The sequence below is a fragment of the Blennius ocellaris genome, assembly GCF_963422515.1.
Source record: "Blennius ocellaris genome assembly, chromosome: 21".
Classification (NCBI taxonomy): Eukaryota; Metazoa; Chordata; class Actinopteri; order Blenniiformes; family Blenniidae; genus Blennius; species Blennius ocellaris.
Genome location: NC_137670.1, coordinates 5,822,606 through 5,849,832, shown reverse-complemented (window position 1 = coordinate 5,849,832; position 27,227 = coordinate 5,822,606). Strand labels below are relative to the sequence as shown.

The following is a 27,227-nucleotide window of genomic DNA, read 5'->3' as shown; positions in this document are numbered from 1 at the left end:
AGGATGTTTTCTTTGGAGTTATTTAGTGTTGAAGTCAAGACCACCTACCCTGAGGCCGAGTCAAAGACCAAGACCAGATGTTCCAAGACTTTAAGGGGAGTGAGGCCAAGTCAAGACTAAGACTGGGACATCCTGAGACCAAGGCAAGATCAAGTTTTTAAGGTCAGGGACCGAGTAAAGACCAAGGTTCGACTTTATAGGCGGCAGACATGAAATTGAGACAATGACCAGAGTATCCAAATACTAACTCAGGAACAAGACTTTAAGGGCACGAGAAGTCAAGTCAAAGACCAAGAATTTGGGTGGAAGAGATTAAGTCAAGGCCAAGACCCTGGACCAAGACAAGACCCAAATGCGTTGATGTGGAACGTCCAGCAGAGGGAGATAAAGTGACGATGCTGAGCTCTCACAGCTGAGCGAGGCTGTGGGAGGAGAGGGTGATGGGGGAGGCAGGGGGGAGGAAGGGGGGAGGAGATGACGCCAGCACAGGCTGCAGAGATGCTAACAGCACCGACACTTAGACCCTCTCTGACAGGAGCTACCTGCTAACTGCTACAGACCAACAGACACAGGTAGGTAAGGACAGACAGGGTGGGACACGGGAAGGGGGGGACAGACAGAGGGGGGGGGGACACACACACAGACAGGGACAGAGACACAGCGAGGCCGGGGGAGGCAGAACTGATGCTGACACACACACACATACTCAGCTGCAGTGAAGCTAACTGCTGGTAGCATGCTGTAGGGAGCAGGCTAACACACACACACTCACACACACATACCCACACACACACACACACACACACACAGAGAGAGTCCCTAAGGCTTCCAAATTGGTTGGTAAGTGATTTCTCTGTGTGTGTGTGTGTGTGTGTGTGTGTGTGTGTGTGTGTGTGTGTGTGTGTGTGTGTGTGTGTGTGTGTGTGTGTGTGTGTGTGTGTGTGTGTGTGTGTGTGTGCTGAGTGTTGATGCTGTTGCCGTGGAAACAGTCATGTATTCCTGCTGTCATCACACATGTGATGCCCGAAAGTGTTGGCTGTGTGTCCGTGTTGTGTGTCTCTGGGTGTAGTTGCGTGTTCAGATTGCGCGTAGTTGTGTGTTCATGTATGTATGTAGTTGTGTGTCTATGTGTAGTTGTGTGTGTGTAGTTGTGGACCTATTTAGTTTGTAGTTATGTGTTCATGGGATGTGTATTGCATGTCTGTGTATATTGTGTCTTCTTACTGTGTTGATGTGTGTCTAAGTGTAGTCATGTGTGTTCATGTGTGTGTAGTTGTGTCTCCATGTTGTATGGAGTTGTGTCGTATGCAGTTGTCTGTGTGTATACATGTCTACATGCTGTGTGTCTGAGTGTAGTTGAGTGCGTTGATGTTGTGTGTCTTTGTGGACAGGTGCAGATGTGGTCAGCGTTCAGGTTGACCGACAGCTGAAGGGGGCGGAGCCTGCAGTCGGGGATGTCGAAGCGAGGAACCGGTGCGCGAGGTAAGGGTGAGCGACCCGACGCCATGGCGACCCTTCAAGCGGCCAATGAGGAGCTGAGAGCGAAGCTGACCGACATCCAGATCGAACTACAACAGGAGAAGAACAAGGTAAGGACTACAAATCCCAGAGTGCACCTGGGGCCCCTGCCTATGTACCTGACTGCACGCCTGCCTCAGGTGAGCCGGCTGGAGAGGGAGCACAGTCAGGAGCTGAGGGCGGAGCATCACCGGGCAACGGTCGCCGTGACGGAGCTGAAGACCAAATTACACCAGGAGAAGCAGAAGGAGCTGGCTGTCACCAGGGAGACGTTGCTACGGCAACATGAGATGGAGCTCATGAGGGTCATCAAGATCAAAGACGGCGAGATCCAACGTCTGAACGGCCTGGTGGTCACGCTACGGGATGGGTCCACTGACAAGGTGCTCATTCATTCATTCATTCATTCATTCATTCATTCATTCATTCATTCATCCATTTATGACTCCCTGAGAAGGAGGAGCAGTAGGAGGTCTCAGACTCTGTGTCCGGCCTCCAGGTGAGGACCGCCCTGCTGGCGGAGGTGGAGGAGGCGCGGAGGAGCTGGGAGGCGGAGCGTTGCCGGTTCCAGCAGGAGGCGCAGGAGCTGCGAGGAGGGAAGAAGAGCGCAGAGGAGGCGCTGGCCGCCGCCCAGCAGGCCTCCCTGGCCCGAGCCTCGGAGCTCCGGTCGGCTCACCATCAACACCAGGAAGAGCTCAACCGCACCAAGAGGGACTGCGAGAGGGAGGTCCGCCGCCTGGTACGCCCACAACGCCAACTCCCGTCAACACACGTCAACATGTACAAACACACGTCAACATTTAAACGCATTTAAACACATGGAGGAAAAAAAAACATGTAAAGTCTTGTCAACACATGTAAACACACAACAACACCGTGAATAGACAAACACGTGTCCACGCACAAAAAGAAAAGAAAACAACACGTCAACGTGTACAAACACACGTCAACACGTGTCAACACACAACAACACGCATGAACATATAAACACGTGTCCACACACAAAAACAAAAGAAAACAACATGTCAACATGTACAAACACACGTCAACACGTATCAACACTCAACAACTCACGTGAACAGATAAACACGTGTCCACACACAAAAACAAAAGAAAACAACATGTCAACATGTACAAACACACGTCAACACGTGTAAAACGCATTTAAACACATGGAGGAAAAAAAAAACATGTAAAGCCTTGTCAACACATGTAAACACACGTCAACACGTATCAACACTCAACAACTCACGTGAACAGACAAAACACGTGTCCACGCACAAAAACAAAAGAAAACAACACGTCAACGTGTACAAACACTTGTAAACACACGTGGAAACTTGCGTCAACACACATCAATACATGTTTACATAAGTGAGCAAATGACAACACACACACAACACGTGGAAACATGTCGCCGACCCGTGTAAACGCGCACAAACGTGTAAACACACACATAAATGTGTTACTATTGGTAAACGTGCGTAAACACGCATAAACAAGTGTGAACGTGCCTCAACACACGAATATATTTGGTGTCATTTATTGCGTGTACGATAGTCTTATTATCTTTATCACTGCAAAAAGTCAAATCTGGGCAAGATACAATTTCTTAAATTAAGTGAAAAATTACTTGTTTTTGACTCATAAGTCATTTTTGCTTAAAACAATTATTATTATAGTTTTAAGATGATTATTACTTTATTTTCTTATTAGCTAGAATGGTCTTGGCATTGAGTATTATTAACTAGTTATAAGTACTGTTTGGCTTAAAACAAGGCTAACCCATTTTTCTCATTTTAAGATGACTGACCAGCAATCAAAGGACCTGAACTGGCATTTTATGAGCCCAATCTTCTTATTTTAAGATTTGAAAATAATAACACATGAAAATAATACTTGTTTTGAGTCCAAAGATTCTATTTTCAAGCCACTGGGTCATATGGGGCGAGAATTATTTTCTTATTTGTGAAAATCTTGTGATAATTTTACTTATTTTAAGTATTAAGTTTCTTGTTTTAGTATATTTTTTTCTTATTTTTTTTTCTTTGCAGTGATGTTAACCTCCAGAAGCACACATTGCAAAAAGCCCAAATATAAGACATAAGCACTAAATTTGAGAAGAAAATTACTTAAAACTAGTTAAATTATATGCCCACGCAGCAGGTAAATTCCACTTGATTAGAAATCTTGAAATAAGATTTTATCGAGATTTAAGGTTATAAGGTTAAGTCAATAACTTGGAAAAAAAAAAAAAAAAAAAAAGCCAAATCATCTATCATGTCTAGAAATAAGATTTGAAAATCTGGTGTGCTGAATAAGTTGCAGCGTACCCAGAGCATGGTGCTGCCGCCGCCGTGCTTCACAGTGTGTAGTGATGTTTGCCAAACATCAAGCGTTCTGACTCGTGCAGCTCTCAGCTGCTGTGGATGAATACGTGATTGTGTCGTGAACGTGTGACGGGGCAGTTGGGGTGCAGGCCGGGCGGGGTGGGGGTGGGGGTGGGGGGGGTGATGCGAGAGTGAGACAGAGGCTGGTACCACACAGACAGACCTCGCTCTGTTTCACTCTGACTCACACACACACACACACACACACACACACACTGACCAGACCAACCTCGAAGACACAAACAAACTTGGCACTGGGTGAACAGGTGGGACTCACCTGAGCTGCAGCTCCAAATCTGATGCTACCACTGACAGGAATAATCCCCCCACCCCCCCACCCCCACCCCCATACCCCTCACCTTGCTGTATAACCCCCCCCCCCCCCCTCCTTCCCACCTGCCATTATGTGTCTCACCTGTCCGGGCCTCACCTGTCTGTCTCGCCTGTCTGTGCAGATGGATGAGATAAAGCTGAAGGACAGGGCCGTGTCTGTTTTGGATAAGGCCTTGGGGCTGCAGGCTGGCCACGCCCACCGCCTGCAGCTGCAGACTCAGGCTGTCGAGCAGCAAATCGCAGCAATGAGAGACGCTCAGAGGGCAGGACTAAACCACCCCTCCCCAAACTCCACCAATAACGGCGCTCCTCACATTGTAAGACCCCGCCTCTCCCTGCATGCGCTAACTGCATGAAAATAACCCCCCCCACCCACCCACCCACCTCTCTCTCCCATTCAAAGCCGCTTTATTTTGAAAGATCTCTGCTGGCCTGAAGAGACGAGCTAAAGTTTAGCATGTGCATGACCTTGGGCTGTGGAGAGTCAGCGTGCCCTCTGCCTCACTCTCACTCAACGGTCGCCCTCTGGTAACTATGGTGACCTTTTCAGACATCATCTGGCTCCACCTTTTTCAGACTCATGGTGTCATTCTCACGGCAGCTGCCCAACCCACAACCGAGCCACGCCAAACACGACACTTCCCACTACCCTGTGATTGCTCAACCACTTCGTGACACATGATTCAGCAGAAATGACCAATTCGGTTGAATTTTATTTCAAAAGCGCCCAAGGCGACACAGTCAAGTGCATGACAGTGGAAGTGTTTTCTTATCGTGTTCCTTTCAGGAAGCATGCATAATGTGAAAGGTATGGGTCCGAGTACGAAACCCTGAGGAACTGCATGGTTAACTTTAGTCTAAGCTGACGAGTCATCATGACCTTGACAGTGGAATATGTCTTGATAAATACTAGTTTAGTGCCGTTCCTTTATACCGGTTAAATGTTCTAGTCTTTGTAGTGAGACAAGGACTGAGATTTAACAGGACAAGAACAGAGACAATCGGCTGTTCTCATCTGAACTACATTACCCAGCATGCCTCTGAAGAGCACCTCCATTGGGGTGTGTCTCTACGCCTGCAGAGTTCTGGGCAAACGAAGCTGTGACTGCAGGTTCTCGTCATTGCTCTGCGATTGGTGCTCTGTGATTGGTGCTCTGTGATTGGAGCCTCTGCGATCGGTGCTCTGTGATTGGCTGTCGGTCTCCTGTCTCAGTCTCAGGAGGAGCGCGACATGCGCAGGTTTCAGCTGAAGATTGCAGAGCTGAGCGCCGTCGTCCGGAAACTGGAAGACCGAAACGCACTGCTGTCCGAGGAACGCAACGAGCTGGTACAACACACACACACACACACACACACACACACACACACACACACACACACACACACACACACACACACACACACACACATACACACACATATGGGGAAACAGGTAATTATTTCCTGTGGATCTGGTTCCTTGTCTGGGTGTGATTTCTGTCACATCCACTAGAGGCGCTGTCACTCCTGATTTTGTTCGACAGTTTTTTTTTTCTTGGTAGTGAATCTGGTTTTTTTTCTGTGTTTGTATTTGTGTCTGTCTTCTTTTTTTGTATGTGTGTCTCATTGCGTGTCTTCTCCAGCTGAAGCGTCTTCGAGAGGCCGAGAGTCAGTTTCTTCCCCTTCTGGACAAAAACAAACGTCTGAGTAGAAAAAACGAAGAATTCGCTCTTGCGCTGCGTCGCCTCGACAACAAGCTCCGCTTCGTGACCCAGGAGAACCTGGAGATGGTAACTATGGTAACCCTCCGACTCCATCGAGACACTTACAAGTCGTACGTAAAGCGCAGTGTGCAGTTCCAGCTTTCACCTGCAGGCGTCAGTGTGACTCGGCAGTTTAAAGTTGGTCACATGATATTCAGACATCAGTAAAAAAAAACAATTTCATAAATCAAACGAATGAAAGTGACGACTCGTCCGACTGACAAATACAGCTTCCACTTATGGCTCAAGTTTTCAGCTCGCGTCTTTTCGTTAACGCTAACAGTTAAAACATGTCGCTAACGTTCACTCTTCTCCAGAACAAACGTCGTGAGGACTGTCGGGCGACGCTGTTGCCCTGGTAACCGCGACGTCTGTTATGTTCACAGCGGAGACCAAGTTCGTTAAATGACCTCGACCGCAGCCACTCCTCCAGTTACCATGGTTACAGCCAGGATGCGAGGGAGATGGAGTTTCTGCGGTTACAAGTGATGGAACAGCAACACATCATCGAAGACCTGTCCAAGGTACTGCTACTGAAACTTCTACTGCTACTCTGACTACTGCTACTGCGAGCATTACTACTGTTTTCGATACGAGTATTTTTTTAAAAACTTAACATTGATTGTTTTGCCAGGCTCTGGAGACAGCTGGTTACGTGAAGAACGTTATCGTAAGTACTACTACTACTACTACTACTGTCAGTGGTGGGGCAGGTCGACTTTGAAACAAATGGTTACAGGTTCAAGGCCCCATCTCTCTCTTGGCCATATGTCAACGTGCCGTTGAGCAAGACCTTGAACCCCAAATTGCTCCCAGGAGATCGATTGACCGTCATCATGTGTCGAGAGTTTCTGTGAATGGTCGAAATCGGGGAAACCTAAGTAAATGTCCGTCCTGCAGGAGAGAGACATGTTGCTGAGGTACCGGCGGCAGGAGACGGTGAGGAGGAAACGAACCTTCAGAGCCTGCAGAGTGAGTCCCACAGTCCCAACGCTCCTCCGCCGATACTCCTACAGGACTGGAGCAATCGGGACACAACCGCGTGACGATCCACTGACGACTGCCACCGTTCTTGTTGGTTTGTTTGTTCGCAGGTCATCGAGACGTTCTACGGTTACGACGAGGAGGCGTCTGCCGACTCTGACGGGTCGACTTTGTCGTTCCACACGGACAGAACCCCAGACACCGAACCAGACGAGGTAAACGACACTCACAGCTTGACAGCCTCCTGTCCTGGGGGAACTGGTACATTGTAGTCTCGATACGATTCGTTTGGACTGACCTTGTTGTACTTTTCATGCTTGAACTCATCCTGGTTCTGATGGTTCCGGTTCCAGATGCGTACCAGCACATTTTGATCCCAGTCTAAAAAAGTTTTTTTTTCCTCTCTTGCTGTCTGCGGTCCGGATGGTTCTGGTTATACGCAGTCTCTCTGACTATGTGTGTGTCGCAGCTGTGTGTGCGTGAGGAGGCCGAGCTTCGGTACCGTCAGCTGACTCAGGAGTACCAGGCGCTGCAGCGAGCCTACGCCCTGCTGACGGAGACCAGCGGCGGGAGCTATGACCCAGAGAAGGAGATCAAGGTGAGGTGACACCCCCCCACCCCCACCTCAACATATCTGACTGTACCACACCACAAGTCACCATAACTGACCTCAACCTCACCGGACCGCCGGTTATTTGTTTCAGACCCGAGAGCAGCTCCTGATGGAAATCAGCCGCTACCAGAGCCGAGTCTCAGACCTGGAATCAGCGCTGACGCAACAAGGACTGGTAAGACAACCGCGCAACGAGGACTGAAAGCAAAATAAACACAACATCAAGACAACAAATACTGACGAGAAAACAGAAACTCGTAAAAGCTGGTTTAGAAGTTTAGAAACTTCAGCAACATAATGACGTAAAGGTATCACACAACAAAGACTGGTGGGGAAATGTAAACCACAACACGACAATAATCTCTTTGGAATGTGTGTGTGTGTGTGTGTGTGTGTGTGTGTGTGTGTGTGTGTGTGTGTGTGTGTGTGTGTGTGTGTGTGTGTGTGTGTGTGTGTGTGTGTGTGTGCAGGATGTGCAGTGGGTGGAGGAGAAGCAGAGTCTCTACCAGAGGAACCAGGAGCTGCTGGAGAAGGTGAACTTTATTTCTTTACACTGTCCAATGAAGTGTTTATTATTATTTGTTGTCTGATTTTTTTCCCCCTGTAGTTTAGTGAGTTGTTGTAGTTTCTGACATGTTTTGTTTTTGTTTACGGATATTCGGCACTCTTCGTTTTTTAAAAATATATTTTTTACTTCTCTTTTTATTCTGTTTCCACATATTCAGGCATTTAACGTTCATTTTTGATTTCCCTTTTGCCACTGATATACATTTGTAATGCAAAGGCTTCATTTATACGTTTCAAGTAACTATACAGTTTTTTCACATTTTTGAATGAAACGCGGAATAGTTTCGCATTTGTTTTGGGAACGATGAAAATGATACACAGCAACGGCAGAAACACTGAAACCACAAGCACACAATATATATGTGTGTGTGTGTGTGTGTGTGTGTGTGTGTGAGTGTGTGTATATATATATATATATAAAGTGGACAGACAATGAATTTTGATCGCTATCCCGGGTGACTCCTCAGAAGCAAATATAACAAAAGTTAAAAGCCTGTTTTTTAAACACAATGGATTTTGTTGTTGTTGTGGCACAGCTGAGGCAGATGGAGTGCGAAGAGCTGCGGCTGAAAAGTGACATCCAAGACGCGAAAGATCAGAACGAGCTGCTGGAGTTCAGGATCTTGGAGCTGGAGGTAACAAACTCACAACAACAACAACAACAACAGCGACCGATAAACAGTCAGTCTGACGGTCCTCTTGTTGCTGAACGCTCAGGAGAGAGAGCGACGCTCACCAGCCATCAACTTCCAACAACTCCATTTCCCAGAAGGCCTCAGTCCTCTGCAGATCTACTGTGAAGCTGAAGGAGTCACTGTGAGTCCCGGCTGAACGTACCTGGAGATATCTGAACACACAAACATACCTGAACACTGTGTGTGTGTGTGTGTGTGTTTGTCAGGACGTTGTGATCAGTGAGCTGATGAAGAAGCTGGACATCCTGGGCGATAACGCCGTAAGTGTATGTTGAATTTATTTTGTACACGTGTACATGTGTTTGTCAACATGTGCACAACACTTTTTAGTTATCTGGAAATTAAAAAAAACACAGATTTGCTTCTGATGTGTTTTTTTTTGGTTTGTTTTTTTTGTGTGTGTGTGTGTGTGTGTCATCCATATGGTGTTTACATGTTGTTGTCGTGTGGTTTACATGTAGAATCTGACCAATGAGGAGCAGGTGGTGGTGATTCACGCCAGGACGGTGCTCACTCTGGCGGAAAAGGTAACCGACACACACAAACAACAGCACCTGCTAGTGGCCGAACATGCTAACTGGACATTATTTTCAAAATGTTGCCGCGTAAACGCGAAACCTTTCCGAAACAGAAACACAACGTTGACGTCGTTCCACTTGCAACGTTGTCGTGTAAAGGGGACCTTATATTCTGTGTCTTCAGTGGCTGGAGTCCATCGAGGTGATGAAGTCGGCTCTGCAGCAGAAGATGTTGGACATCGAGAGTGAGAAGGTAAACAAACATCGAGATGCAGAATCGGGGCCTTGCATTATTCACGTCGCCCAGCAGGGGGCAGACTGATAATGAAGCGTTGTATTGAACTGGTCACATGACGCTCTGCTGTGTTCCAGGACCTGTTCAGTAAGCAGAAAGGTTACCTGGACGAGGAGCTGGACTACAGGAAGCAGTCCATGGATCAGGCCCATAAGGTCAGTGTCGGACGGTCCCTGAACGCATCATCACTTCTTTGAGAGGGTCAGATGGCGTTCAGGGGGGTTAACCAGCCGGCCTGTGCTGCGGCCGCCGCAGAGGATCCTGGAGCTGGAGGCCATGCTGTTTGAGGCCCTGCAGCAGGAGCAGGAGTCCAGGAGGGCGGGGCTAAAGATGGAGGAGGGCGGCCTCTCGGAGACGCTGACGGAGGACGAGAGGGAGGAGCTCCGGAGGGCCATGGACCAATGGAAACGCTCCGTCATGTGTGAGCTGAGAGAGCGAGACGCCCAGATCCTGCGAGAGAGGATGGAGCTGCTGCAGCTCACGCAGCAGGTAAACCAATAAACAACATGTGTAAACAACTAAGCAACGGGGCCAACAAGTACATATAAAAAAAAGTCAACAACAGGAAATAACAATGTGTGTATGTGTGTAAACTTTGTGTCTCAGAGGAATAAGGATTTGGAGGAGTTTATAGAAGCACAGAAACGACAGATCAAAGAGCTGGAGGAGAAGGTAAACAAACAAACGTTGCCGTTACCATGACAACAAAATCACAAACAATCTGCTGGTTGATAACACAACGAATACTTTCTCTCTTTTTCCCCTCAGTTTTTATTCCTGTTTCTGTTTTTCTCGTTGGCGTTCATCCTCTGGTCCTAACGGCAGGTCGGTCTCACACACACACACACACACACACACACACACACACACACACACACACACACACACACACACACACACACACACACACACACACACACACACACACACACACACACACACACACAGGATTTGAACAGCAGTGTAACCAGCCGTTCTTTGTTGTTCTCGTTTCCTGTCTTCTGGTTCCAGCGTCCAGCAGTTGGACTCTGGGCAGGTGGACTCGGTCCGGACCAGAACCAGGATTCAGGACTCCGGGTTTGGAACCAGCAGGTCACTGACGGAGGCCCGGCGGGCCTCGCCGACGTCAGCCAATCAGAGCAGAGCGCGGCTGTCTCTGAGCCCGCCTCCTCCTCACACTCTGCTGCCTCTGGAGACACCGTGAGGTTACCATGGCAACAGGCCTGAGGAACAATCGCACGGGCGGAGGTCAACCAGCTGACCGTGACCACATCAGACCGAGACGATCAACTCGTGACAGACTCAACCTGATGGAGGACGAGTTTGTCTTTCTTTGTTCTGATTGGCTGTTCCACCCGAAGACTGTGATGTCACGGTGCACGCAGAGCTCAGGTTACCACAGTAACCAGCAAACGGTTGCTAACGGTAACTAATGAAACACCCGCCGCGTCAGGAGTGTCCGTGGAGCGGAAAACTAGTCGGCTGGTTGAACTAGCGAGGGAAACTAGAGCTTTGGTTCAGATTCTTTGACCAGGTTGAGGCGGTGAGTTTAAACGAGTCACCAGGTCAACTGGAACATTTTTAGAAGTCGTGGTGCTACTGACTTAAAGCTTTCCAGGGCGTGACAGAAAACCAGTCAAGGATGTGAGCCCGGTTATGTTATTGAACCAGTTCAGACGGTGTGGGTTGAATAAGTTGAACCGCTGAACCAGGTTTGGAAGGTGTAGGTGGGCGGAGGTTAATCAGGACCCAGAGAGGCTGGTCCAAAAGACTGCGGTGCTTAACTAAATCCACACATTTAAAAGGTCGCCAGCCTACGAACCACACTCGGACGGTAAATCTGAACCGGATGGAGACGCTCAACCCGGGTTGTGACGGTGCTTGTTAACCAGGTGGGGGTAGTTCTGGTTAAACGGGGTCAGGCCTCTCAGATCTTCCGCTGCAGAAAACTGCTCCTCAGTTTTTATTGTTTGATGGTAACACTTGGATTTAAACTGATACATTTAAAAGAAAACAAAGCAACTCATTTTTTCTACATTATTTTATTTTTTTATGTTTGTTAACTTGTAAAAAAAAACAAAAACTTTCTGTTCACATTTCATGTTGGTAAATTCAACTTCACTTTCTGTGAATGTTTACTCTTCCTCCTCTCCTCCTCACCTCACTTTTTCCTTTACTTCTCCTCACCTCTTTTACTCCTCTTCGTCATGTCGTGTTCGCCCTCCTCACTCCTCTCTCACACCTTTATTTTCACAGATCCTATTTTTATACCCGACGGTCAGTCTGAACATCATCATGACACCTGTGAATAAAACTGCAAACCAGACCCAAGACGTGTGTGTGTGTGTGTGTGCGCGCGCGCATGTGTGTGTGTGTGTGCACGCGCGCATGTGTGTGTGTGTGTGTGTGTGTGTGTGTTAGTATGAGAGAGATTGAAATAACTGAATTTGACAGGCTAAGAAATTCTGCACTGCAGTGAATTCAGAGCATCAACGGGAATGAGCACTGAACTGTGTGTGTGCATGTGTGTGTGTCTGTGTGTGTGCGTGTCTGTGTGTGTGTTTTTATGTTTTCGAGTATCATACTTGTGAGAATGACACAGAAGCTCTCAATGTTAAGTTGTAATTAGAGGTCACAGGTTAAGTTAATGTTCTGTTGATGAGAAGCGCTCTGAAGAAATACTGAGTGTGTGTGTGTGTGTGTGTGTGTGTGTGTGTGTGTGTGTGTGTGTGTGTGTGTGTGTGTGTGTGTGTGTGTGTGTGTGTGTGTGTGTGTGTGTGTGTGTGTGTGTGTGTGTGTGTCCTCTCTTTCTCGCTCCATTTCTTTAATCACATTGATCTTTCTTCTCAGTTTGAGGCCTTGTCTCCTCCTCATTCTGTGACCTCCTTCCTCCACCTCCTCCTCCTCCTCCTCCTCCTCCTCCTCAGTCAGCCTCTGCTCCTGCTCTGTGCTCAGTGCCCCACAGGATGTCTGAGAGGAGGTGGTGTGAGGACGACGACAGCTCCTCGCTGCTCTCCCGACTGGGCTCCGACTCCCCTCGACCCCGGGTCAAATATGGGGGAATGTTCTGTAACATCGAGGGAGCCTTCGAGAACAAAACACTCAACTTCGAGTCGTTCAGTCCACAAACGCAGCGCCGCAGAGCCGCCCGGGACACGGAGGGTGGAGGAGCAGGAGGAGCAGGAGGAGCAGGAAGAGCAGGAGGAGCAGGAGGAGCACAGACCGTGGTGTTTCCCTCCAGACACACTCGAGAAAACTACTGCAGGAGAGAGGTACAGAGATATTATATTGGTGTGTATCATCTGATGAGGCAAACACACACACACACACACACACACACACACACACACACACACACACACACACACGCAGGGCCTACAGTGTACATTTACAGGAAAAATATGTACTTTGTGATTTCAGAGCATTAATCTGATTTAAAAAACAAAACAAAAAAACGGTTGCATTCATGCTGACTGTTGCTCATCAGGCGGAGGCTGGCAGCCAATCAGATTGCAGGGTTTCAGTACATTTTTCCATAATAAAAGCACATGCGGCCCTGAAGTAGAGAACATTTATTCCTGATGATTGTGACTATTTCCTCTACAATAAAAACAACAACAATAATAATAATAATTTATAGTTTTAGTCTGAAGGATGTATGTTTAGAAAGTCTTTGTTTCGAAGAGGAAAAATAAGCTGGATTTATTTTCAATCATCTTGGAATTTAAAATACCTCATCCTGCTTTTTGATTTAGTTAATTTTAAGCAATGAAACAGAAAACAAACCTACTTCAAATAGACAAGACGTACTGGAGACTGTCGCGTAATTTATTTTGAAACTCCACGGCGGAAGTGAAGCCCGTGCTGAACGCCTTCAGCCTGACCTCCGGTGTGACGTCACTCGTGACGGGAACAATAGCCGTCTGGGCGCGTGAGAGCGGATCAATCAGCTGATCACGGATCGATCGGGATGTCGTTTCAGCCGAAGAAGAGCAGCGCGAGGCCCGCGGTAGGTCCAAGCCGAGCCAAGCCGAGCCAAGCCGGGAGAGGCGCGCCGGGAACGCTGAGCCGGGAACGCCGAGCCGGTGATGCTGCAGCCTCCGCCTGCAGCATCACCGGCTCGGCCCGGTCGGAGGAGTGGGGGGCGAGCCGAAGCGGTGCCGGTTTGCAGGGTTGAAGCTGCACTGACTATGACACGTTTTTGTTTTTAGTTTTTTTTTTTTTTTACTTTTGGGTTTTTAGGATAAGATTCAAATTTTCAGTTAAAAGCGGGCTAAAGGGGCTCAGATGGTAACCGGGTTATCCTGACCCGGTTCAGACCGCTGACTGCGGCCATCATCTGAATGACAGGTGGGCGTGGCCCAGCAGAAGGCAGGACAATATCGATCCGCTCACTGACCTGCAGCTGGAGGCAGGTCACACCTGGACAGGTCTGCATCTCCTCACGGACGGAGCCACACCTTTACCAACGTTCACCATAGTAACCATGGACACGTGCTTGAAATGTGGTATTAAACCTAATTACCTGGTTAAAACTGGCACATGCACAGGGGGCCGCATGCATCCATCTTCTATGCTGCTTTATCTTGTTCGGAGTTGCTGGAGCCAATCCCAGCTTAGGGACACCAATTAACATACATGTTTTTGGACCGTGGGTAGAAAAATCCACAGAAAGACCTCAGTGTCTCGGTGTCAAAGTCCACACAACGTTGCCTTTCCGGCTCCAGTGGAAACGTCACTTGTTACTTTGCGCTTTCACGTCCTAGTTAATAGTGGAGAAAATATCAACAGGAAAACCTGCTCCTCAACCCAGCATCCTCTCTGGCTGTCTGTTTCCAGGGCGACCGTCTGATAATCAAAGGAGGCAAGGTGGTGAACGATGACCAGTCCTTCTATGCTGATGTCTACATCGAGGACGGGACCATCAAGTAAATGTTCTTCTCTGTGACCCAGCAGCCATTTTCAAGGTTTGACCTTTGACCTCCAACTGACCGCTTTGTCCTCCTCAGGCAAATTGGGGAGAACCTCATCATCCCGGCCGGCGTGAGAACTGTGGATGCTTACGGTCAGCTGGTGATCCCCGGAGGAGTCGATGCGAACACCAGCCTGCACGCTCCGCAGAAAGGAATGTACCCTACCGACGACTTCTACCATGGAACCAGAGCCGCCCTGGCAGGAGGAACCACCACCATCAGTCAGTACCAGTAACCTAAAGAACCGCCGTCAGTCAGAACCAGCCATCTGAAGAGCCACCAACGGTTCCTTCATTTCTCATGGTCTCACGTTCCGTGTCGTTGCAGTCGACCATGTGCTGGTGGAACCGGGGATTAGTTTGCTGTCGGCGTTCGAGCAGTGGGAGGAGATGGCCGAACAGACGGCGTGCTGCGACTTTTCGCTGCACCTGGACATCACACGGTGGCATGATGGACTGTACGAGGAGCTGGAGACGCTGGTGAAAGACAAAGGTCCGACATTCAGGCACCACTGCAGTACTCTGTGTACTGCTGAGTAGTAACTAAAGCGCTCTGGGTTTCAGGTGTGAACTCCTTCCTTTTCTTCATGGCATACAAAGATAAATACCAGAGCTCCGACTCTCAGGTGAACTCTCTATTGCTCATTTGCTTCTTTGTCTGTTTCTTTGTTTATTTGTTTCATTAACCTTGGTCTGCGTGTTGCTTTGGGGGTTTCTTTCCCAGCTCTATGAGGCCTTTGGGTTCCTCAGAGACCTTGGGGCCATCGCACAAGTGCACGCCGAGAACGGTGACATCGTAGATGAGGTACAACCGACTGACCAACGAGGCTGGAAGCTTCTGACTTCTTTTCCTTCTGTCATATTGAAATAGTTTGATTGTGTTACAGGAGCAGAAGAAACTTCTCGCTATCGGCATCACTGGACCTGAAGGTCACGTTCTATCTCACCCTGAAGAGGTGTGTACACCTGTAACAGACGCCTGTAGCACACCTTGACGTACTCTCCCACTCTGGTTTATAGTTGCTGCTCAGATCAATTCAGCGGTCCAATAGTGTTAATATAAAAAGGACCAAAAAAACAACTGTTTCAGGTGGAGACAGAGGCTGTGTATCGAGCCATCACCATCGCCAAACAAGCGAACTGCCCGCTGTACATAACCAAGGTGATGAGCAAATCTGCTGCCGACGTCATCGCCAAGTCCCGGAAGAAAGGTAATCAGACGCAAATTCCTCGAAACCAAAAAATAAGCCTGACTCTTTCAGTGCTTTACCATCGCTTGACCGTCCTGAAGAGCTGGATTTAACTTCACTTAATTTTAAATACACCTCACCATCATGAAACCACCACATTGGACCTGTGGTCCTCCAACTCTGGTGTTTGGGTCCAGAAGACCAAGTCACTCGGTTCCACTGATGGTCTCTGAACAGTGTCTGACCTGGATCGACGGGTCTCTAATCATTTGTGTTGTCACTTGTCCTCAGGCGTTGTGGTGTATGGGGAACCAATCGCAGCCGGTCTGGCTACTGACGGCTCTCACTATTGGTCCAAAGACTGGGCCACGGCTGCTGCTTTTGTCATGAGCCCGCCCCTCAACCCGGATCCTTCCACTCCTCAGTACTTGACTTCTCTGTTAGCCTGGTTAGTAGTTGCCTCTCTGTTATCCTGGTTAATATTCAGCTTCCTGTCAGTATTTCCATGTCTGTCAGTATGAATGCCCTAAGCTGTTGTCTTCCAGTGGAGACCTGCAGGTGGTGTCCAGCGCTCAGGCCAGTTTCAGCACGGCTCAGAAAGCCGTCGGCAAAGACGACTTCACCTTGATTCCGGAGGGAACGAATGGCATCGAGGAGAGGATGTCGGTGGTGTGGGACCGAGCCGTGGTGAGTGGTTCACCTCTGAATCTGAAGACGTTCCAGAGTTCTTCACGCTGACGTTTCATCTTCTCTGTCTCCCTGAAGTCTACAGGCAAGATGGATGAGAACGAGTTTGTTGCCGTGACGAGTACCAATGCTGCCAAGCTCTTCAACATTTACCCTCGTAAAGGTAGCGTTCCTTCAGGTCAACCTAGAGGACTGGATCGGTACTCGATGAAGTTCCTTGGCTCATGTTTGTGTCCTCTGTATGTTCAGGGCGGATCGCTGTGGGATCAGACGCTGATGTCGTCATCTGGAACCCAAAGGAGACTCGAACTGTCTCTGCAGAGTCTCACAACTTGGTAACTGCACGTCGGCCTTGTCGACCATACCCGTCCCGTCACTCGGCGCTGACCTGCAGTCTTCGGTCACTTGTGTGTGCAGACGCTGGAGGTGAACATCCTGGAGGGTCAGGAGCTTCGAGGCCTGGCCACAGTTGTGATTAGCAGCGGTCGGGTTGTTCTGGAGGACGGAAACCTCAACGTGACCGAAGGTTCGGGACGCTTCGTCCCCAGGAAGGCTTTCCCAGACTCTGTCTACAGGAGGATTAAAGCCCGCAGCAAGGTAACCAGCCTCCTGCCACCAGGAAACTGGCCAGAAGAAGTCCGGATCAAACGGGTTAGTTGGTTCAGAGATTCTGCTTTCTTCAAATGGCTTGGTGATTTGGTTTCAGATGGCTGAGGCTCGTGGTGTCCCACGTGGAAACTATGACGGTCCGGTCCATGATGTAATCAGTATGACCAAATCAGTTCCACCCACTCCCACCACCAGAGGGCCCCCCTGTCCAAAGACCCAGTCTGGCACCAGGAACCTGCACCAGTCCGGGTTCACCCTGGCAGGTAAACTTGTCCACAGCATTTGATTATCGTCTGGTTGTGGATGAAGGTGACTGAGACGTGTTTTTTGTGTGCAGGAGCCCAGGTCGATGACCACATTCCGCGGCGTTCTACTCAGAGGATCGTAGCGCCCCCGGGTGGACGTTCCAATATCACGTCTCTGTCCTAAAACCAATGGTCTCAAAGTGTCCCCAGACAACCTGAACCGTGAAACCTGAAACCTGTAAACATGCCAGTAAATCCCATATTTTACAACTAAACTACTTAGGAACTCTTAAACTAAAGTAATGAATACTAAAATGGGAACTCAACTAAACTTTCACCTCACAAATACTGCAACTCAAGTTCAAACCTACAATTGATAGTCAACCCCCGAACAATTAAACCCCAAAAACAGTATCACTGCCTGCACTAGCATTACTTCCTCCAGCTCTCAACCCCGAAAGCATAGGTTAGTTTGAATTCCTATTAGTACTTAAGCTAATACTGAATGTTAATGCAACATTTCAAGAAAAGAGTTTTCCCCGAAAATGTTCCGTCAACTATTGAATGTTCTAACTCATTCTTAGCCTACTACAGCAGTACTTTACCGAGTACTGAATGTTCTGTTCACCTTATCAGCTCCCATAAAACCGTAGTCCCTGTCTCTGTAGTAGTGGTGCTAGTAAATGTAAATCTGAGTACTTCATCTGAAAGACGATTCACCTGTGGTTTGAAGTAGCTCGAGTACACCTGGTCTCCTTCCACCTGTTGCGGGAGTCCGGGTGTTCCTGGGTGTTTCAGCATGAAGTACTTCTATTAATTCATCATGTTGGTTGTAACTTCTAGTTGTATTGATGTGACTGTAGTACTTCAAGTTCTACAGAAGTTTTTTATACCTGAACTCATCTGAATCCCCGAAACCTTCAAATCGACAAACCGATGACTTCAATCTCATTAGGACCTCCTGGTTTCTGGTCCAGTCCCATGGGAACATCCTGGGTTCTGGTTCAGTTCCTCATGAGTCATTTCATGTTCAATCCAACAATCAGATTTAAATGGTGCTAATTATCCAGTTGTAGCCTGCAAGTAGCAAAACCTTGACAAGCTCCATCATACCAGATGCATCAGACCAGATCCATCAGACAGAATCCACATCAATCCACGACGTGAGCATGCTGTAGGAGCATGACCTCTGACCTTTGGTCAACTTTGACCTTGAGACTAAGAGGCCTAGAGCTGTGATGTCACAGCCACAGACTCACCCCTTCATTCCTGGAAACCTCTGATTTTTAACATTCGTTTGTAAAGAATTCACAATCATTTTGTATTTTTTACATTTTTTGTACTTTGCTAGTATGTTAGCTATGTACGCATCAGTGTTAGCAGTGTCTGTGCAGCGGCGGCCATGTTGGGGCCCAGAGTCACGTTTAACGATTGATTCCACTCTGAGTTTGGGCAGAAAATGTACTGTTGGCCAAAAACCACCAACTGTTTTTTGGTGACAGTCTTCGGTTGAGACATACACATTGCAGATGGAAAAAAACTGCTAGCTTAGCATACATCTTGGACACGGAAAAAAACTCCTTCATATAAACTTAGTATGAATCTTGGAAATACAACAAACTGTCAGCGTAGCATGAATCCTTGAATGAACTGCTAACCCAAGTTAGAATGAATCTTGGAAATCGAGAAAACTTTTAGCTTAGTAGCTTAACTTGAAGTTAATTGTGGAAATAAAAGAATCTGTTAGCTTAGTTTAGTGTGACTCGGAAGAGAACTGCTTGTCGAGGCTAGTGTGAAGCCTTAAAGCAGAGGGAACTGTTAGCTTTAGCTTAGCATGAGGCCAGAAAAACGGAAGGCTAAAAGCAGCTTGCACTTTAGCTCCAACATGGCCGCCGTGCCCCCCATTGCTCGGTGGCTTTTTTCCTCAGATGCTCAGGAGCCAGACGGAGGACGTGACCTCTGATTGGCTGACAGTGCGTCTGACATTGCTGTCTGTGAATGTGAAGTTTCTCCCAGTTGTGAGCTGCATGAATAAAGAAAAAAAATTCCCAACAAACCTTGTCCAAGCTTAATTCTTTAAGGCTCGGGTTAACTGAAAGCTTTAATTCATAAATTTGTGTTTGAGCTGTGATTCAAAGGGAGGTTACGACGCACCCACATGTAGACGATGCAATGTGGAGAATAAGAACCGGGGTATTAACAAATAATCACAAACAAAAAAGAAAACTTCTTTGAAAGACTTTGATATCGTGTACCTTTTCTAACAATTGTCCTGAAATTGCGTCTTTGAACACTTTTTTTTTTTAAATTGGCATGCAGGTACTGTTTTGAAAATTAGAATAAAAACCATTATTTAAAAATAAAAAAACCCTGATTAAAACCGTGGTTTGAATCTCTCCCCTTTCTGGATAAAGTCTCCACTTCTGAGGCCGTTTCTGCAGATTTCTTCTTGTTTAATGGGAGTTTTTCCTTGCCTCTGCTTGCTCATGTGGAATTGTTGGTTTTTCCCTGTTTAAGTATCTTGAGATTACCGTTTTATTTGGCACTAAAGAAAGTAAATTACATGTAATCACACTCATATTTATGCATTCAAAGTTTCAGACAAAGTTGGTTCTTCTGACGCTTTCAAAAAATACATAATTTCTATTACAAACTCTTCAAAACAAAAAAAAGCTTTTTACAAATGAAGCTTTTTAATGCATTGCTTCTTTTTAACATATCATTTGTCCTGAGATAGTCTCTCTGAGCACCACTCAGTGCAGTTTTGTGCTGAATGGCTTCAGGCTTTGAGAGTCTTCATTCAATTATCCAATCAGGTTTGAGGACAGGTGCCCATAAAGCACGTGCTGAGGACAGGTGTGTTCAGGAAGGTGAGTGGAGGAGGACAAGTCACCTGCAGCGCCTCCAGGTAACAGCGCAGGCAGCCACATGCATCTCTAGTTATTGTGGAAGTTATTAAAATGTTAAAGCAGCAGTTTCAAATCCTGAACTGAAAGAATTTCAGAGGTGATAATGGCATCTGAGCAGCAGGGGGGGTTGTTTTGTTTGTGTCTGACAGCTAAAAAAAAAAAGAGGCTGAATTGCCAAAAAAAAAACATTAAATGTGGGGCAAGGTTAAGTTAACCCGGTCCAAACTCATACATGATCTGGCTTTGTCCATATCTCCAATTACTGGTCTGAGATTTTGATTCCACATCCAAATTAACAATATTATTTGGTTGTTTTGTTTGGAGTTTTGCTCCCTTCATTGTCCACACCCAATAGAGGTCCCATACCTTTTTCAACCTTACAAGCGCTGAGACTAATTTTAATTGAATGGAAATCCAAAGAATCCCCGTCACAAGGTTAAAGATGTTTTCAATGTCCTATGATAAGGAGAGATTTGACTTTTTATGTGGCAACATCATAAAATCCTGGAAAATCTGGCTTCTGTTCCCCATTAAAAGAATGACTCCCCTGCTGCTTTCTCACTGAAGTTTGTTTGGATCACGAATGGTGCGTCACACTTGCAGGTCAAAGCGTGGCTGTGAGCTGATTTTTTTTTTTACTTTCTACTAACTTTCATATATTTATATTAAAATGTTCCCCCTTTTTCTAATGATTAGTGTTATTGATTACATTGTTTTATTAGTTCGTCTAAATTTGCAGAGGTCTGTTTGGACAATTTGTGAGTCATGCTGTACATTGTTTTCATCATCCTGGCCAACAACTGCTTTACTTTCATATGTGTGATTAATTACGAGGGGGTGGGTTGTCAGAGCTACTAGTCGGGTTTGGTTGGGTTGACCCGGGTTTGGGTTGGCTGAGTGTGTACAGTATTACATGTGCTCAGGATCACCAGCGATGGCCCAGGCTCCGCTGGTGGAAGAGCTGCTGGCTTTGTGCCTCCACAAACTGCAGCTGGAGGAAATCGGTGTGAGCACTGAGATGGGTGAGGACGCACAACTACAGATCAAATACACACGTTATGACAAAACACACCGGATGCACACAACCCGAGTTTGTCACATCCCTTTCTACTGTAAATGTCAGCTGGTACTGCCACATGCTGGTTTCCCTTCAGAGCTGGAGAAAGTGGTGAAGAACTTTGAAGAAATGAGGAAGAAGTGGCACCATGCCGAAGGGATGTTAAAGACGTACAAAGAGCTACTGGTGAAGTCGGATGTGGCCAAAGCGGCTCTGGAGGTCAAACTGAAACATGCTCGCAACCAGCTGGACATGGAGATGAAGAAACGCTACAAGATGGAAGCGGACTTCCTTCACCAGGTACTAACTCTGAACGACCACTACTCAGTGCTTACTCTAACTAAACTCTTGCTAATCTGACGTGTCTGATGGTGGCGCCCTCTTCAGGACCCACCTGGTAATATTTGTTTAATACCGCCGTAGTAGTACTGTGAGTGTCCTGTGGGAGTGATGATGCGTCTCTGTGTTTGCAGGCGAGACAGATGCAGCTCATGTGTGACATCCTCTACCAGGACAACGCATCCCCAGTCTACTTAAATGATGAGCAGAAATCTCTCCTTGCTACGATTGAACACAAAGGATCAAACGCCCCATTGCAACGCAGCAATAAAAGGTGAGACATTGGTTAGTAGGTGCCGAGCGAGCGAGGGGGGGTCAAACAGGTGGGGCAGGGCGACGCAGGGGACAACAGGTCTCAAGTTATTTTCTACCAAAAATTCATATAATTTAGATAAAATCAGCTAAATGCAAGTTAAAGTTGTTTCAGTGAATGATCTGCCATTTTTATGAACAGCGTCACGGATTCTTAACAATAATTTCTTTTGTGTTTTAAGACTCTCAGTTATTGATGAGTCGTCCTTCCTGTCTCACTCCGACATCAGCTATGACCGCACAGATGACCTATTGGTAACATAACACACACACACACACCTTAACCAAATCAAACACCTTGACAGATGTCATTTCATTGTTTGTTACCTGATGTCCTGATTGTCAGTTTGTGTCTTTTTAGGATTGTGACACTACTCTGAACAAGCCTCTGAAATCTCGGGCCAGAGCAAGAAGGGTACGTGTGTTACCCTGTCGATACTTTACCTCTTCAGCGTGTTATCCCGTAACTATGTTTCACATAGTACGTTGCCACATCCCTGCTATCCTCTTGGTGGACTGCCCAGTCACCGCATTACTTTGATGTCTACTGCTCGACCTGCAGCGCTCTTCAATGGGTCAACCAGTGGGTGCAGTGGTGGCAAAGCCAAGTCGTAACAGGAGCCCAGAGCTGCTGGAGACGACTGTGGAGACGACTGTGGAGACGACTGTGGAGACGACTGTGGAGACGACTGTGGAGAATACTGTGGAGAATACTGCGGAGAGTACTGTGGGGACTGTGGAGAAGGTGAGCAGTTGTTTCCAGTTTCAGATGGCAGTGGGTGTGTTCAGGCTCCTCCCACGGTTCTGATGACTGTGTGGACTCAGGGGGTAGAGAGCATCGTCAAGGTGTACATGAAAACCCCAGAGACCAGAGGACACATTCATATGGTGGATGAAATCATGCAGGGGAGTGTCGAGACGCCTGAAGCCCCCACACTGGACGCTGATCCAGGAGGAGCAGGTAAAGGACCCGCAAAAGCTGAAGGACGGTTAAGCTCTTGGTGTGACGTTTGCGGAAGTCACTGTGTGCACACCCAGTACTCAGACTCCATGTTTCCTCAGATCAAACCTCAGTGTGGTGTCCTTGTGACGAGACTCTGGTGGAGAACCAAACTGTGCCGGAGGTTCCAGTAGTTCCCAGCAGAGACCAAAGAAGCACCAAGCATGTCTTCGTCTCCAAAACGGTAGTGGTCCTCATAGGATCATGTCACCTGTTACTCCACTTTGTTTAATTTATTGTTGTTTAATAGCCCATGATCCAGAGGTGGGTCCAGTGTGATTAATATTGCATCCAATTGCCAAGAGTTCAATCTTGTTACATATTTTTCCTTATCACTTTATTTGGAACATTCTTAGCAATCCATGCTTAAGATGAGAACTTTGTGTTTCTTTGGTTCTATCACTTGTTATATTTTGCTACTCTAACCACATAATTTCCTCTGAGTGTTCAATAAAATGTGTGTGGTTCCTTTACACGCTGACTTGTGGACCTCCTGTAGGTGATCTGGACTGAGAACTGCTCCCCCTGCGGGAAGAGGATCCGCTTTGGGAAGATGGCCATGAAGTGCAGGAACTGTCACGTGGTCGCTCATCCTGAGTGTAAACACAAGTTTATCAATGGCTGCTCAGCAACTGGTATCGCCGCAGGAAAAAAGGCCTGCAGGGTACCTCTGAGCCGAGGCCAAAGACCAGACCGATAATCTGAGTTAGACTCGGATCGCTGGTCTGAAGCTTTGTTCTGAAATTCTGGTATTGGATTCTTTAGCTTTGCTATTTCAGCAGCTTGTCTTTAATAAAGTTCTTCCCTTGTTCAGAACACTCTGGAGGGTTTTGCACCTCTGAATCGGCCTCGGGTCGCTCAGCCCATCGTGGACTGCGTGGCTGAGATTGAGAGGCGGGGCTTGCAAGAGGTGGGTCAGTCCTGATCGTGGATCATCCCTATCTAACATCCTTTGGTTGGCTCACCTGTTGCAGATCACTTGTGTTCCACAGAGAGGACTGTACCGGATTCCTGGAGGTGAGCGGCAGGTGAAGGAGCTGTGTGACCAGGTCCTTCAAAGGAAACCAGCACTGCAGCTGGGTAAGGTCCAGAACATCCACGTGGTTTGTGGTCTACTGAAGGACTTCCTGAGGAGGCTGAAGGAGCCTCTGCTGACCTTCAAGCTGCACTCAACCTTCATGGAGGCTGCAGGTGAGGACTAGGAGTCATGGGACAGGAAGTTGTGGAGCTTAAGGTCACATTGAGTGTTTCTGTAATTTTCAGAGATGCAGGATGAAGATAGAATTTCCACCATCTTCTGTCAGGCTATATCAGAGCTACCCCAAGTGAATAGAGACACCCTGGCCTTCATTATTTTGCATTTCCACAAGTGAGTGAAATGAGTACCCGTCCACAGCTGTTCCACAGTTGGCAGGAGTGAAAAAGAGTTGCTACTTGGCTGCTGTGCTGTGTGGGTGTTTAACTATGTGAGCCATAACAGTAAAGGAAGGTTATAAGAGTTGGATTAATGTGTGTTTCTCAGGGTGATGAGGTCGCCACTGTGTCAGATGGACCGTAAGAACTTGTCCCGAGTGTTTGGACCAACAATTGTAGGTCATAGCATGGCTGAGCCGTCTCCGTCCACCATCATGAGAGACGCCAGCACTCAGCCCAAGGTCAGCTCATTCTGTCCAATCACATGCTAGTCTGAACAGGGACACAACGGCCCCAAAAGCACAAGCTCCGCCCCAACGTGAGCCCCGCTCCCTGCTGGCCAAGAATGGTTGCATTGTGGGCGGGGCTCGCACCTGCACTCAGGTGTTTCTGTCTCTGCTCTCAGGTGATGAGCCGCTTGCTCTCGGTCCCAGAGGACTACTGGACTCAGGTTCTACAGAAAGATCAGACTCCCTCAACCTTCTCCAGCAGCACGGACGCACGATTTGGTGAGGTCACACTGTCAACGACTGATCGATTGATTCACTCAATAATTCCTCCATACACCCTCTGAATAGAAAGGAATAGCAACATGCTGTTTCAATTTCAGGTCGCCTATTTCAGCCGCTGACGTCTCCAGAAAACAGATCCAACCTTAACGAAAAGCGTGCCACACCCAACGTGTAAGATTACAACAACAGGAAGACAATAACTTGACAAGACAAGAAACAATCAGGCCACATCAAGCAGATTAATACACAAAGGCATGACAACGAGACAAAGAAACAAACAAGCGAAAAGTGACCAGACCAAAACGGCGGTAGCGACTTCACCAAAACAGCAAAATTTAACATGAGCAAGAGGAGTCAGTGAAAAACTTTATTGCACTTTAATTCACATTCACTCATGGTGTAGAGAAAACGTTTATAATCAAGGATCTGGAAACTTAGTGGGAGAGATGGTCGGCAAATCACACTGGGCCTGTCTCCAGTCGTGGGCTGACGTGACCTTGCCAGTTCTGGCTATTGAGGGGCGTCATATACGGGGGCGCCCTGGTTTGGGGCAATTCCCCATAGCCTTTACCCTTCTGAGTTCCCTTGGAACATATCCTGTTAAAGCCTTAAGAGAACTGAAGATTAAGACATGGTCCTACTGGAGCCCCACCATGACCCCCTCCTCTATAACAGTTATGCACAACTCTGCAGAATATTGTAGCATCTTCATCGTTTCTTCACTATCAATTACAAGAAAAAACAGCCAAGGCCACCAGTAACATTTCCTCTGTATGTTTGTGTTTGGTCTTCAGACGTGAAGTCAAGCCGGCCAGGAAGTTCTTCACGTCTCCCATCGCCAGTGAGCCTTGACCTTGCACGTGAGCCATCCCAACAGCGGCTCAGAACTTCACACACCGTCAGGAGCTTTAGTAGCATTGGGGAGCACTTTTCTGTTGTTTGGCGTTCACAATAAAGCAGTGATACACAACATGTGTACTTTCCCTTCAATTCAAATTCAACCAAAAAATGTCACTTACTGCAGCTCTCTGTAACAATGGTTCCCTCTCAGCTTCACGATTGTTTTTCCGGACAAACATGAGACATAATGTTCGGTCCTAAATTGCTGCTTTAATGTGATGGTGAAGAAATGGCTCAGGACCTGCCATGACCAAAACCGTTGGCCGTCCTTCACAAAGCTTGAGAGAAGACCTTCAGATCAGCGGTCAGGACCTCCCACAGCATCACAGTGGCTGAACTCGAAGAGGATCTCTTAATTTCTAGAAACCTTTAGGTTTTTTTTATGAATAAATGTTCTCATGAGTTGAGACTTGAAAACGAATTCTTCGGAAATAAATGTTTGAGAATGCTTGCAACCAGCCAATAATCAATGTGTTGATTAAAATGAGGAAATTACTTTCACCTTAAAGCTTACGATAAACCAATGGCGTGTGGCTGTGTTGTTGGTGGACACACCTTGGGAGATGGCGTGTTTGTGTTGGCTGCCGTTTCCTCTTCAATCGCCCTGTTCTTCACAGGTTTGCAGCCTGCAGGCGATCAGCAATCAGGAGGTAATCAGAAGAGCCGCGGGACTTCACACTCTCTTCCTGTGGGGAAGAACTTGGCCGTAGCAGCAGTGATTTTCGGTCCCCTGAGTTCCTTTCGTATATTCTGTAAGTTAAAGATCTCTTTGGAGTGTTCTTTTCGGCATTTGGTTTTCCTAGTAGACCTTAGTTCTTTTGTCTGTTTCCCTCGGTTAGGGGCTAAAAGCTGAGTCAGGCGGGCAGCGATTGGCCCATCTCTTGTTACTTTCAGGTTTTTCCCATCCCTTTCTCAGTCCACTGCGTTTTATTCACTTTTTTCTCACAAACCTCACTTGACAAAGCAACCTGAACTTATGATGTCCCTTCTATGTCAAATGCTGTGAAATCATTCGAGCCATGCTTGTTACATTTTTGAGAAAGTAACCAACTTTATCTGAGCAACAAAGTTTCCTGGAAATCAAAAGCGGATTTCCGCATCAGAACATTTGCTTCAATGACTAAATATCAACCCCCTAAAACCTCACATCCGATTGACTTTCTCAAAGAAATAGAATCTGAAACTGAGTATCATCCTTTGTGAAAGGTGGTTTTTCACAAGTAAAAAGTACAGATACTTTTATCACCTCATTAAACTCTCAGAACTGCCAACTTGAAGAGTGGAAAGTTACCAGTTTGACTATGCCACTCAGAAACCGGACCTTTCCAGTTATTCATGAATGCATCACTGGACAGACCCTGGTGTGCGTGTGTGTTTGTGTCAGAGTTGCGTAACGGAGGCTCTCTGCTCTGACTGGCTTATGTAAC

At 47.2% G+C, this 27,227-nt stretch overlaps 3 protein-coding genes across 3 annotated transcripts; all 3 read left to right on the top strand.

The window, feature by feature from the left end:
• Positions 1–1,454: 1,454 nt before the first annotated feature.
• On the top strand, positions 1,455–10,474 carry jakmip3 (Janus kinase and microtubule interacting protein 3; the record flags this gene model as incomplete). Its single annotated transcript, XM_080517359.1, has 22 exons — positions 1,455–1,589; positions 1,659–1,901; positions 2,018–2,257; positions 4,364–4,558; positions 5,455–5,568; positions 5,864–6,010; positions 6,370–6,507; positions 6,618–6,653; positions 6,884–6,955; positions 7,078–7,182; positions 7,437–7,565; positions 7,672–7,755; positions 8,051–8,113; positions 8,684–8,782; positions 8,865–8,963; positions 9,049–9,108; positions 9,304–9,369; positions 9,545–9,613; positions 9,733–9,810; positions 9,911–10,144; positions 10,262–10,327; positions 10,424–10,474. The coding sequence occupies 22 exons, from the start codon at positions 1,455–1,457 to the stop codon at positions 10,472–10,474; spliced, it is 2,523 nt and encodes an 840-aa protein (XP_080373485.1).
• A 3,091-nt stretch (positions 10,475–13,565) lies between these two features.
• Positions 13,566–17,542, top strand: dpysl4 (dihydropyrimidinase like 4; the record flags this gene model as incomplete). Its single annotated transcript, XM_080517360.1, has 15 exons — positions 13,566–13,664; positions 14,495–14,583; positions 14,665–14,849; positions 14,956–15,120; positions 15,192–15,253; positions 15,352–15,432; positions 15,515–15,583; positions 15,718–15,838; positions 16,109–16,265; positions 16,363–16,504; positions 16,583–16,667; positions 16,754–16,839; positions 16,922–17,101; positions 17,211–17,376; positions 17,451–17,542. The coding sequence occupies exons 1-15, from the start codon at positions 13,626–13,628 to the stop codon at positions 17,540–17,542; spliced, it is 1,719 nt and encodes a 572-aa protein (XP_080373486.1). The 5' UTR covers positions 13,566–13,625.
• A 3,659-nt stretch (positions 17,543–21,201) lies between these two features.
• Positions 21,202–25,752, top strand: LOC308145539 (rac GTPase-activating protein 1; the record flags this gene model as incomplete). The annotated part of the gene is made up of 16 exons (XM_080517003.1): positions 21,202–21,289; positions 21,422–21,624; positions 21,798–21,937; positions 22,158–22,230; positions 22,337–22,390; positions 22,538–22,720; positions 22,801–22,936; positions 23,038–23,159; positions 23,475–23,639; positions 23,790–23,885; positions 23,968–24,166; positions 24,239–24,344; positions 24,498–24,630; positions 24,795–24,897; positions 24,999–25,071; positions 25,695–25,752. 16 exons carry the CDS (start codon positions 21,202–21,204, stop codon positions 25,750–25,752), a joined length of 1,932 nt encoding a protein of 643 aa, XP_080373129.1.
• Between the last annotated feature and the right edge of the window lie 1,475 nt (positions 25,753–27,227).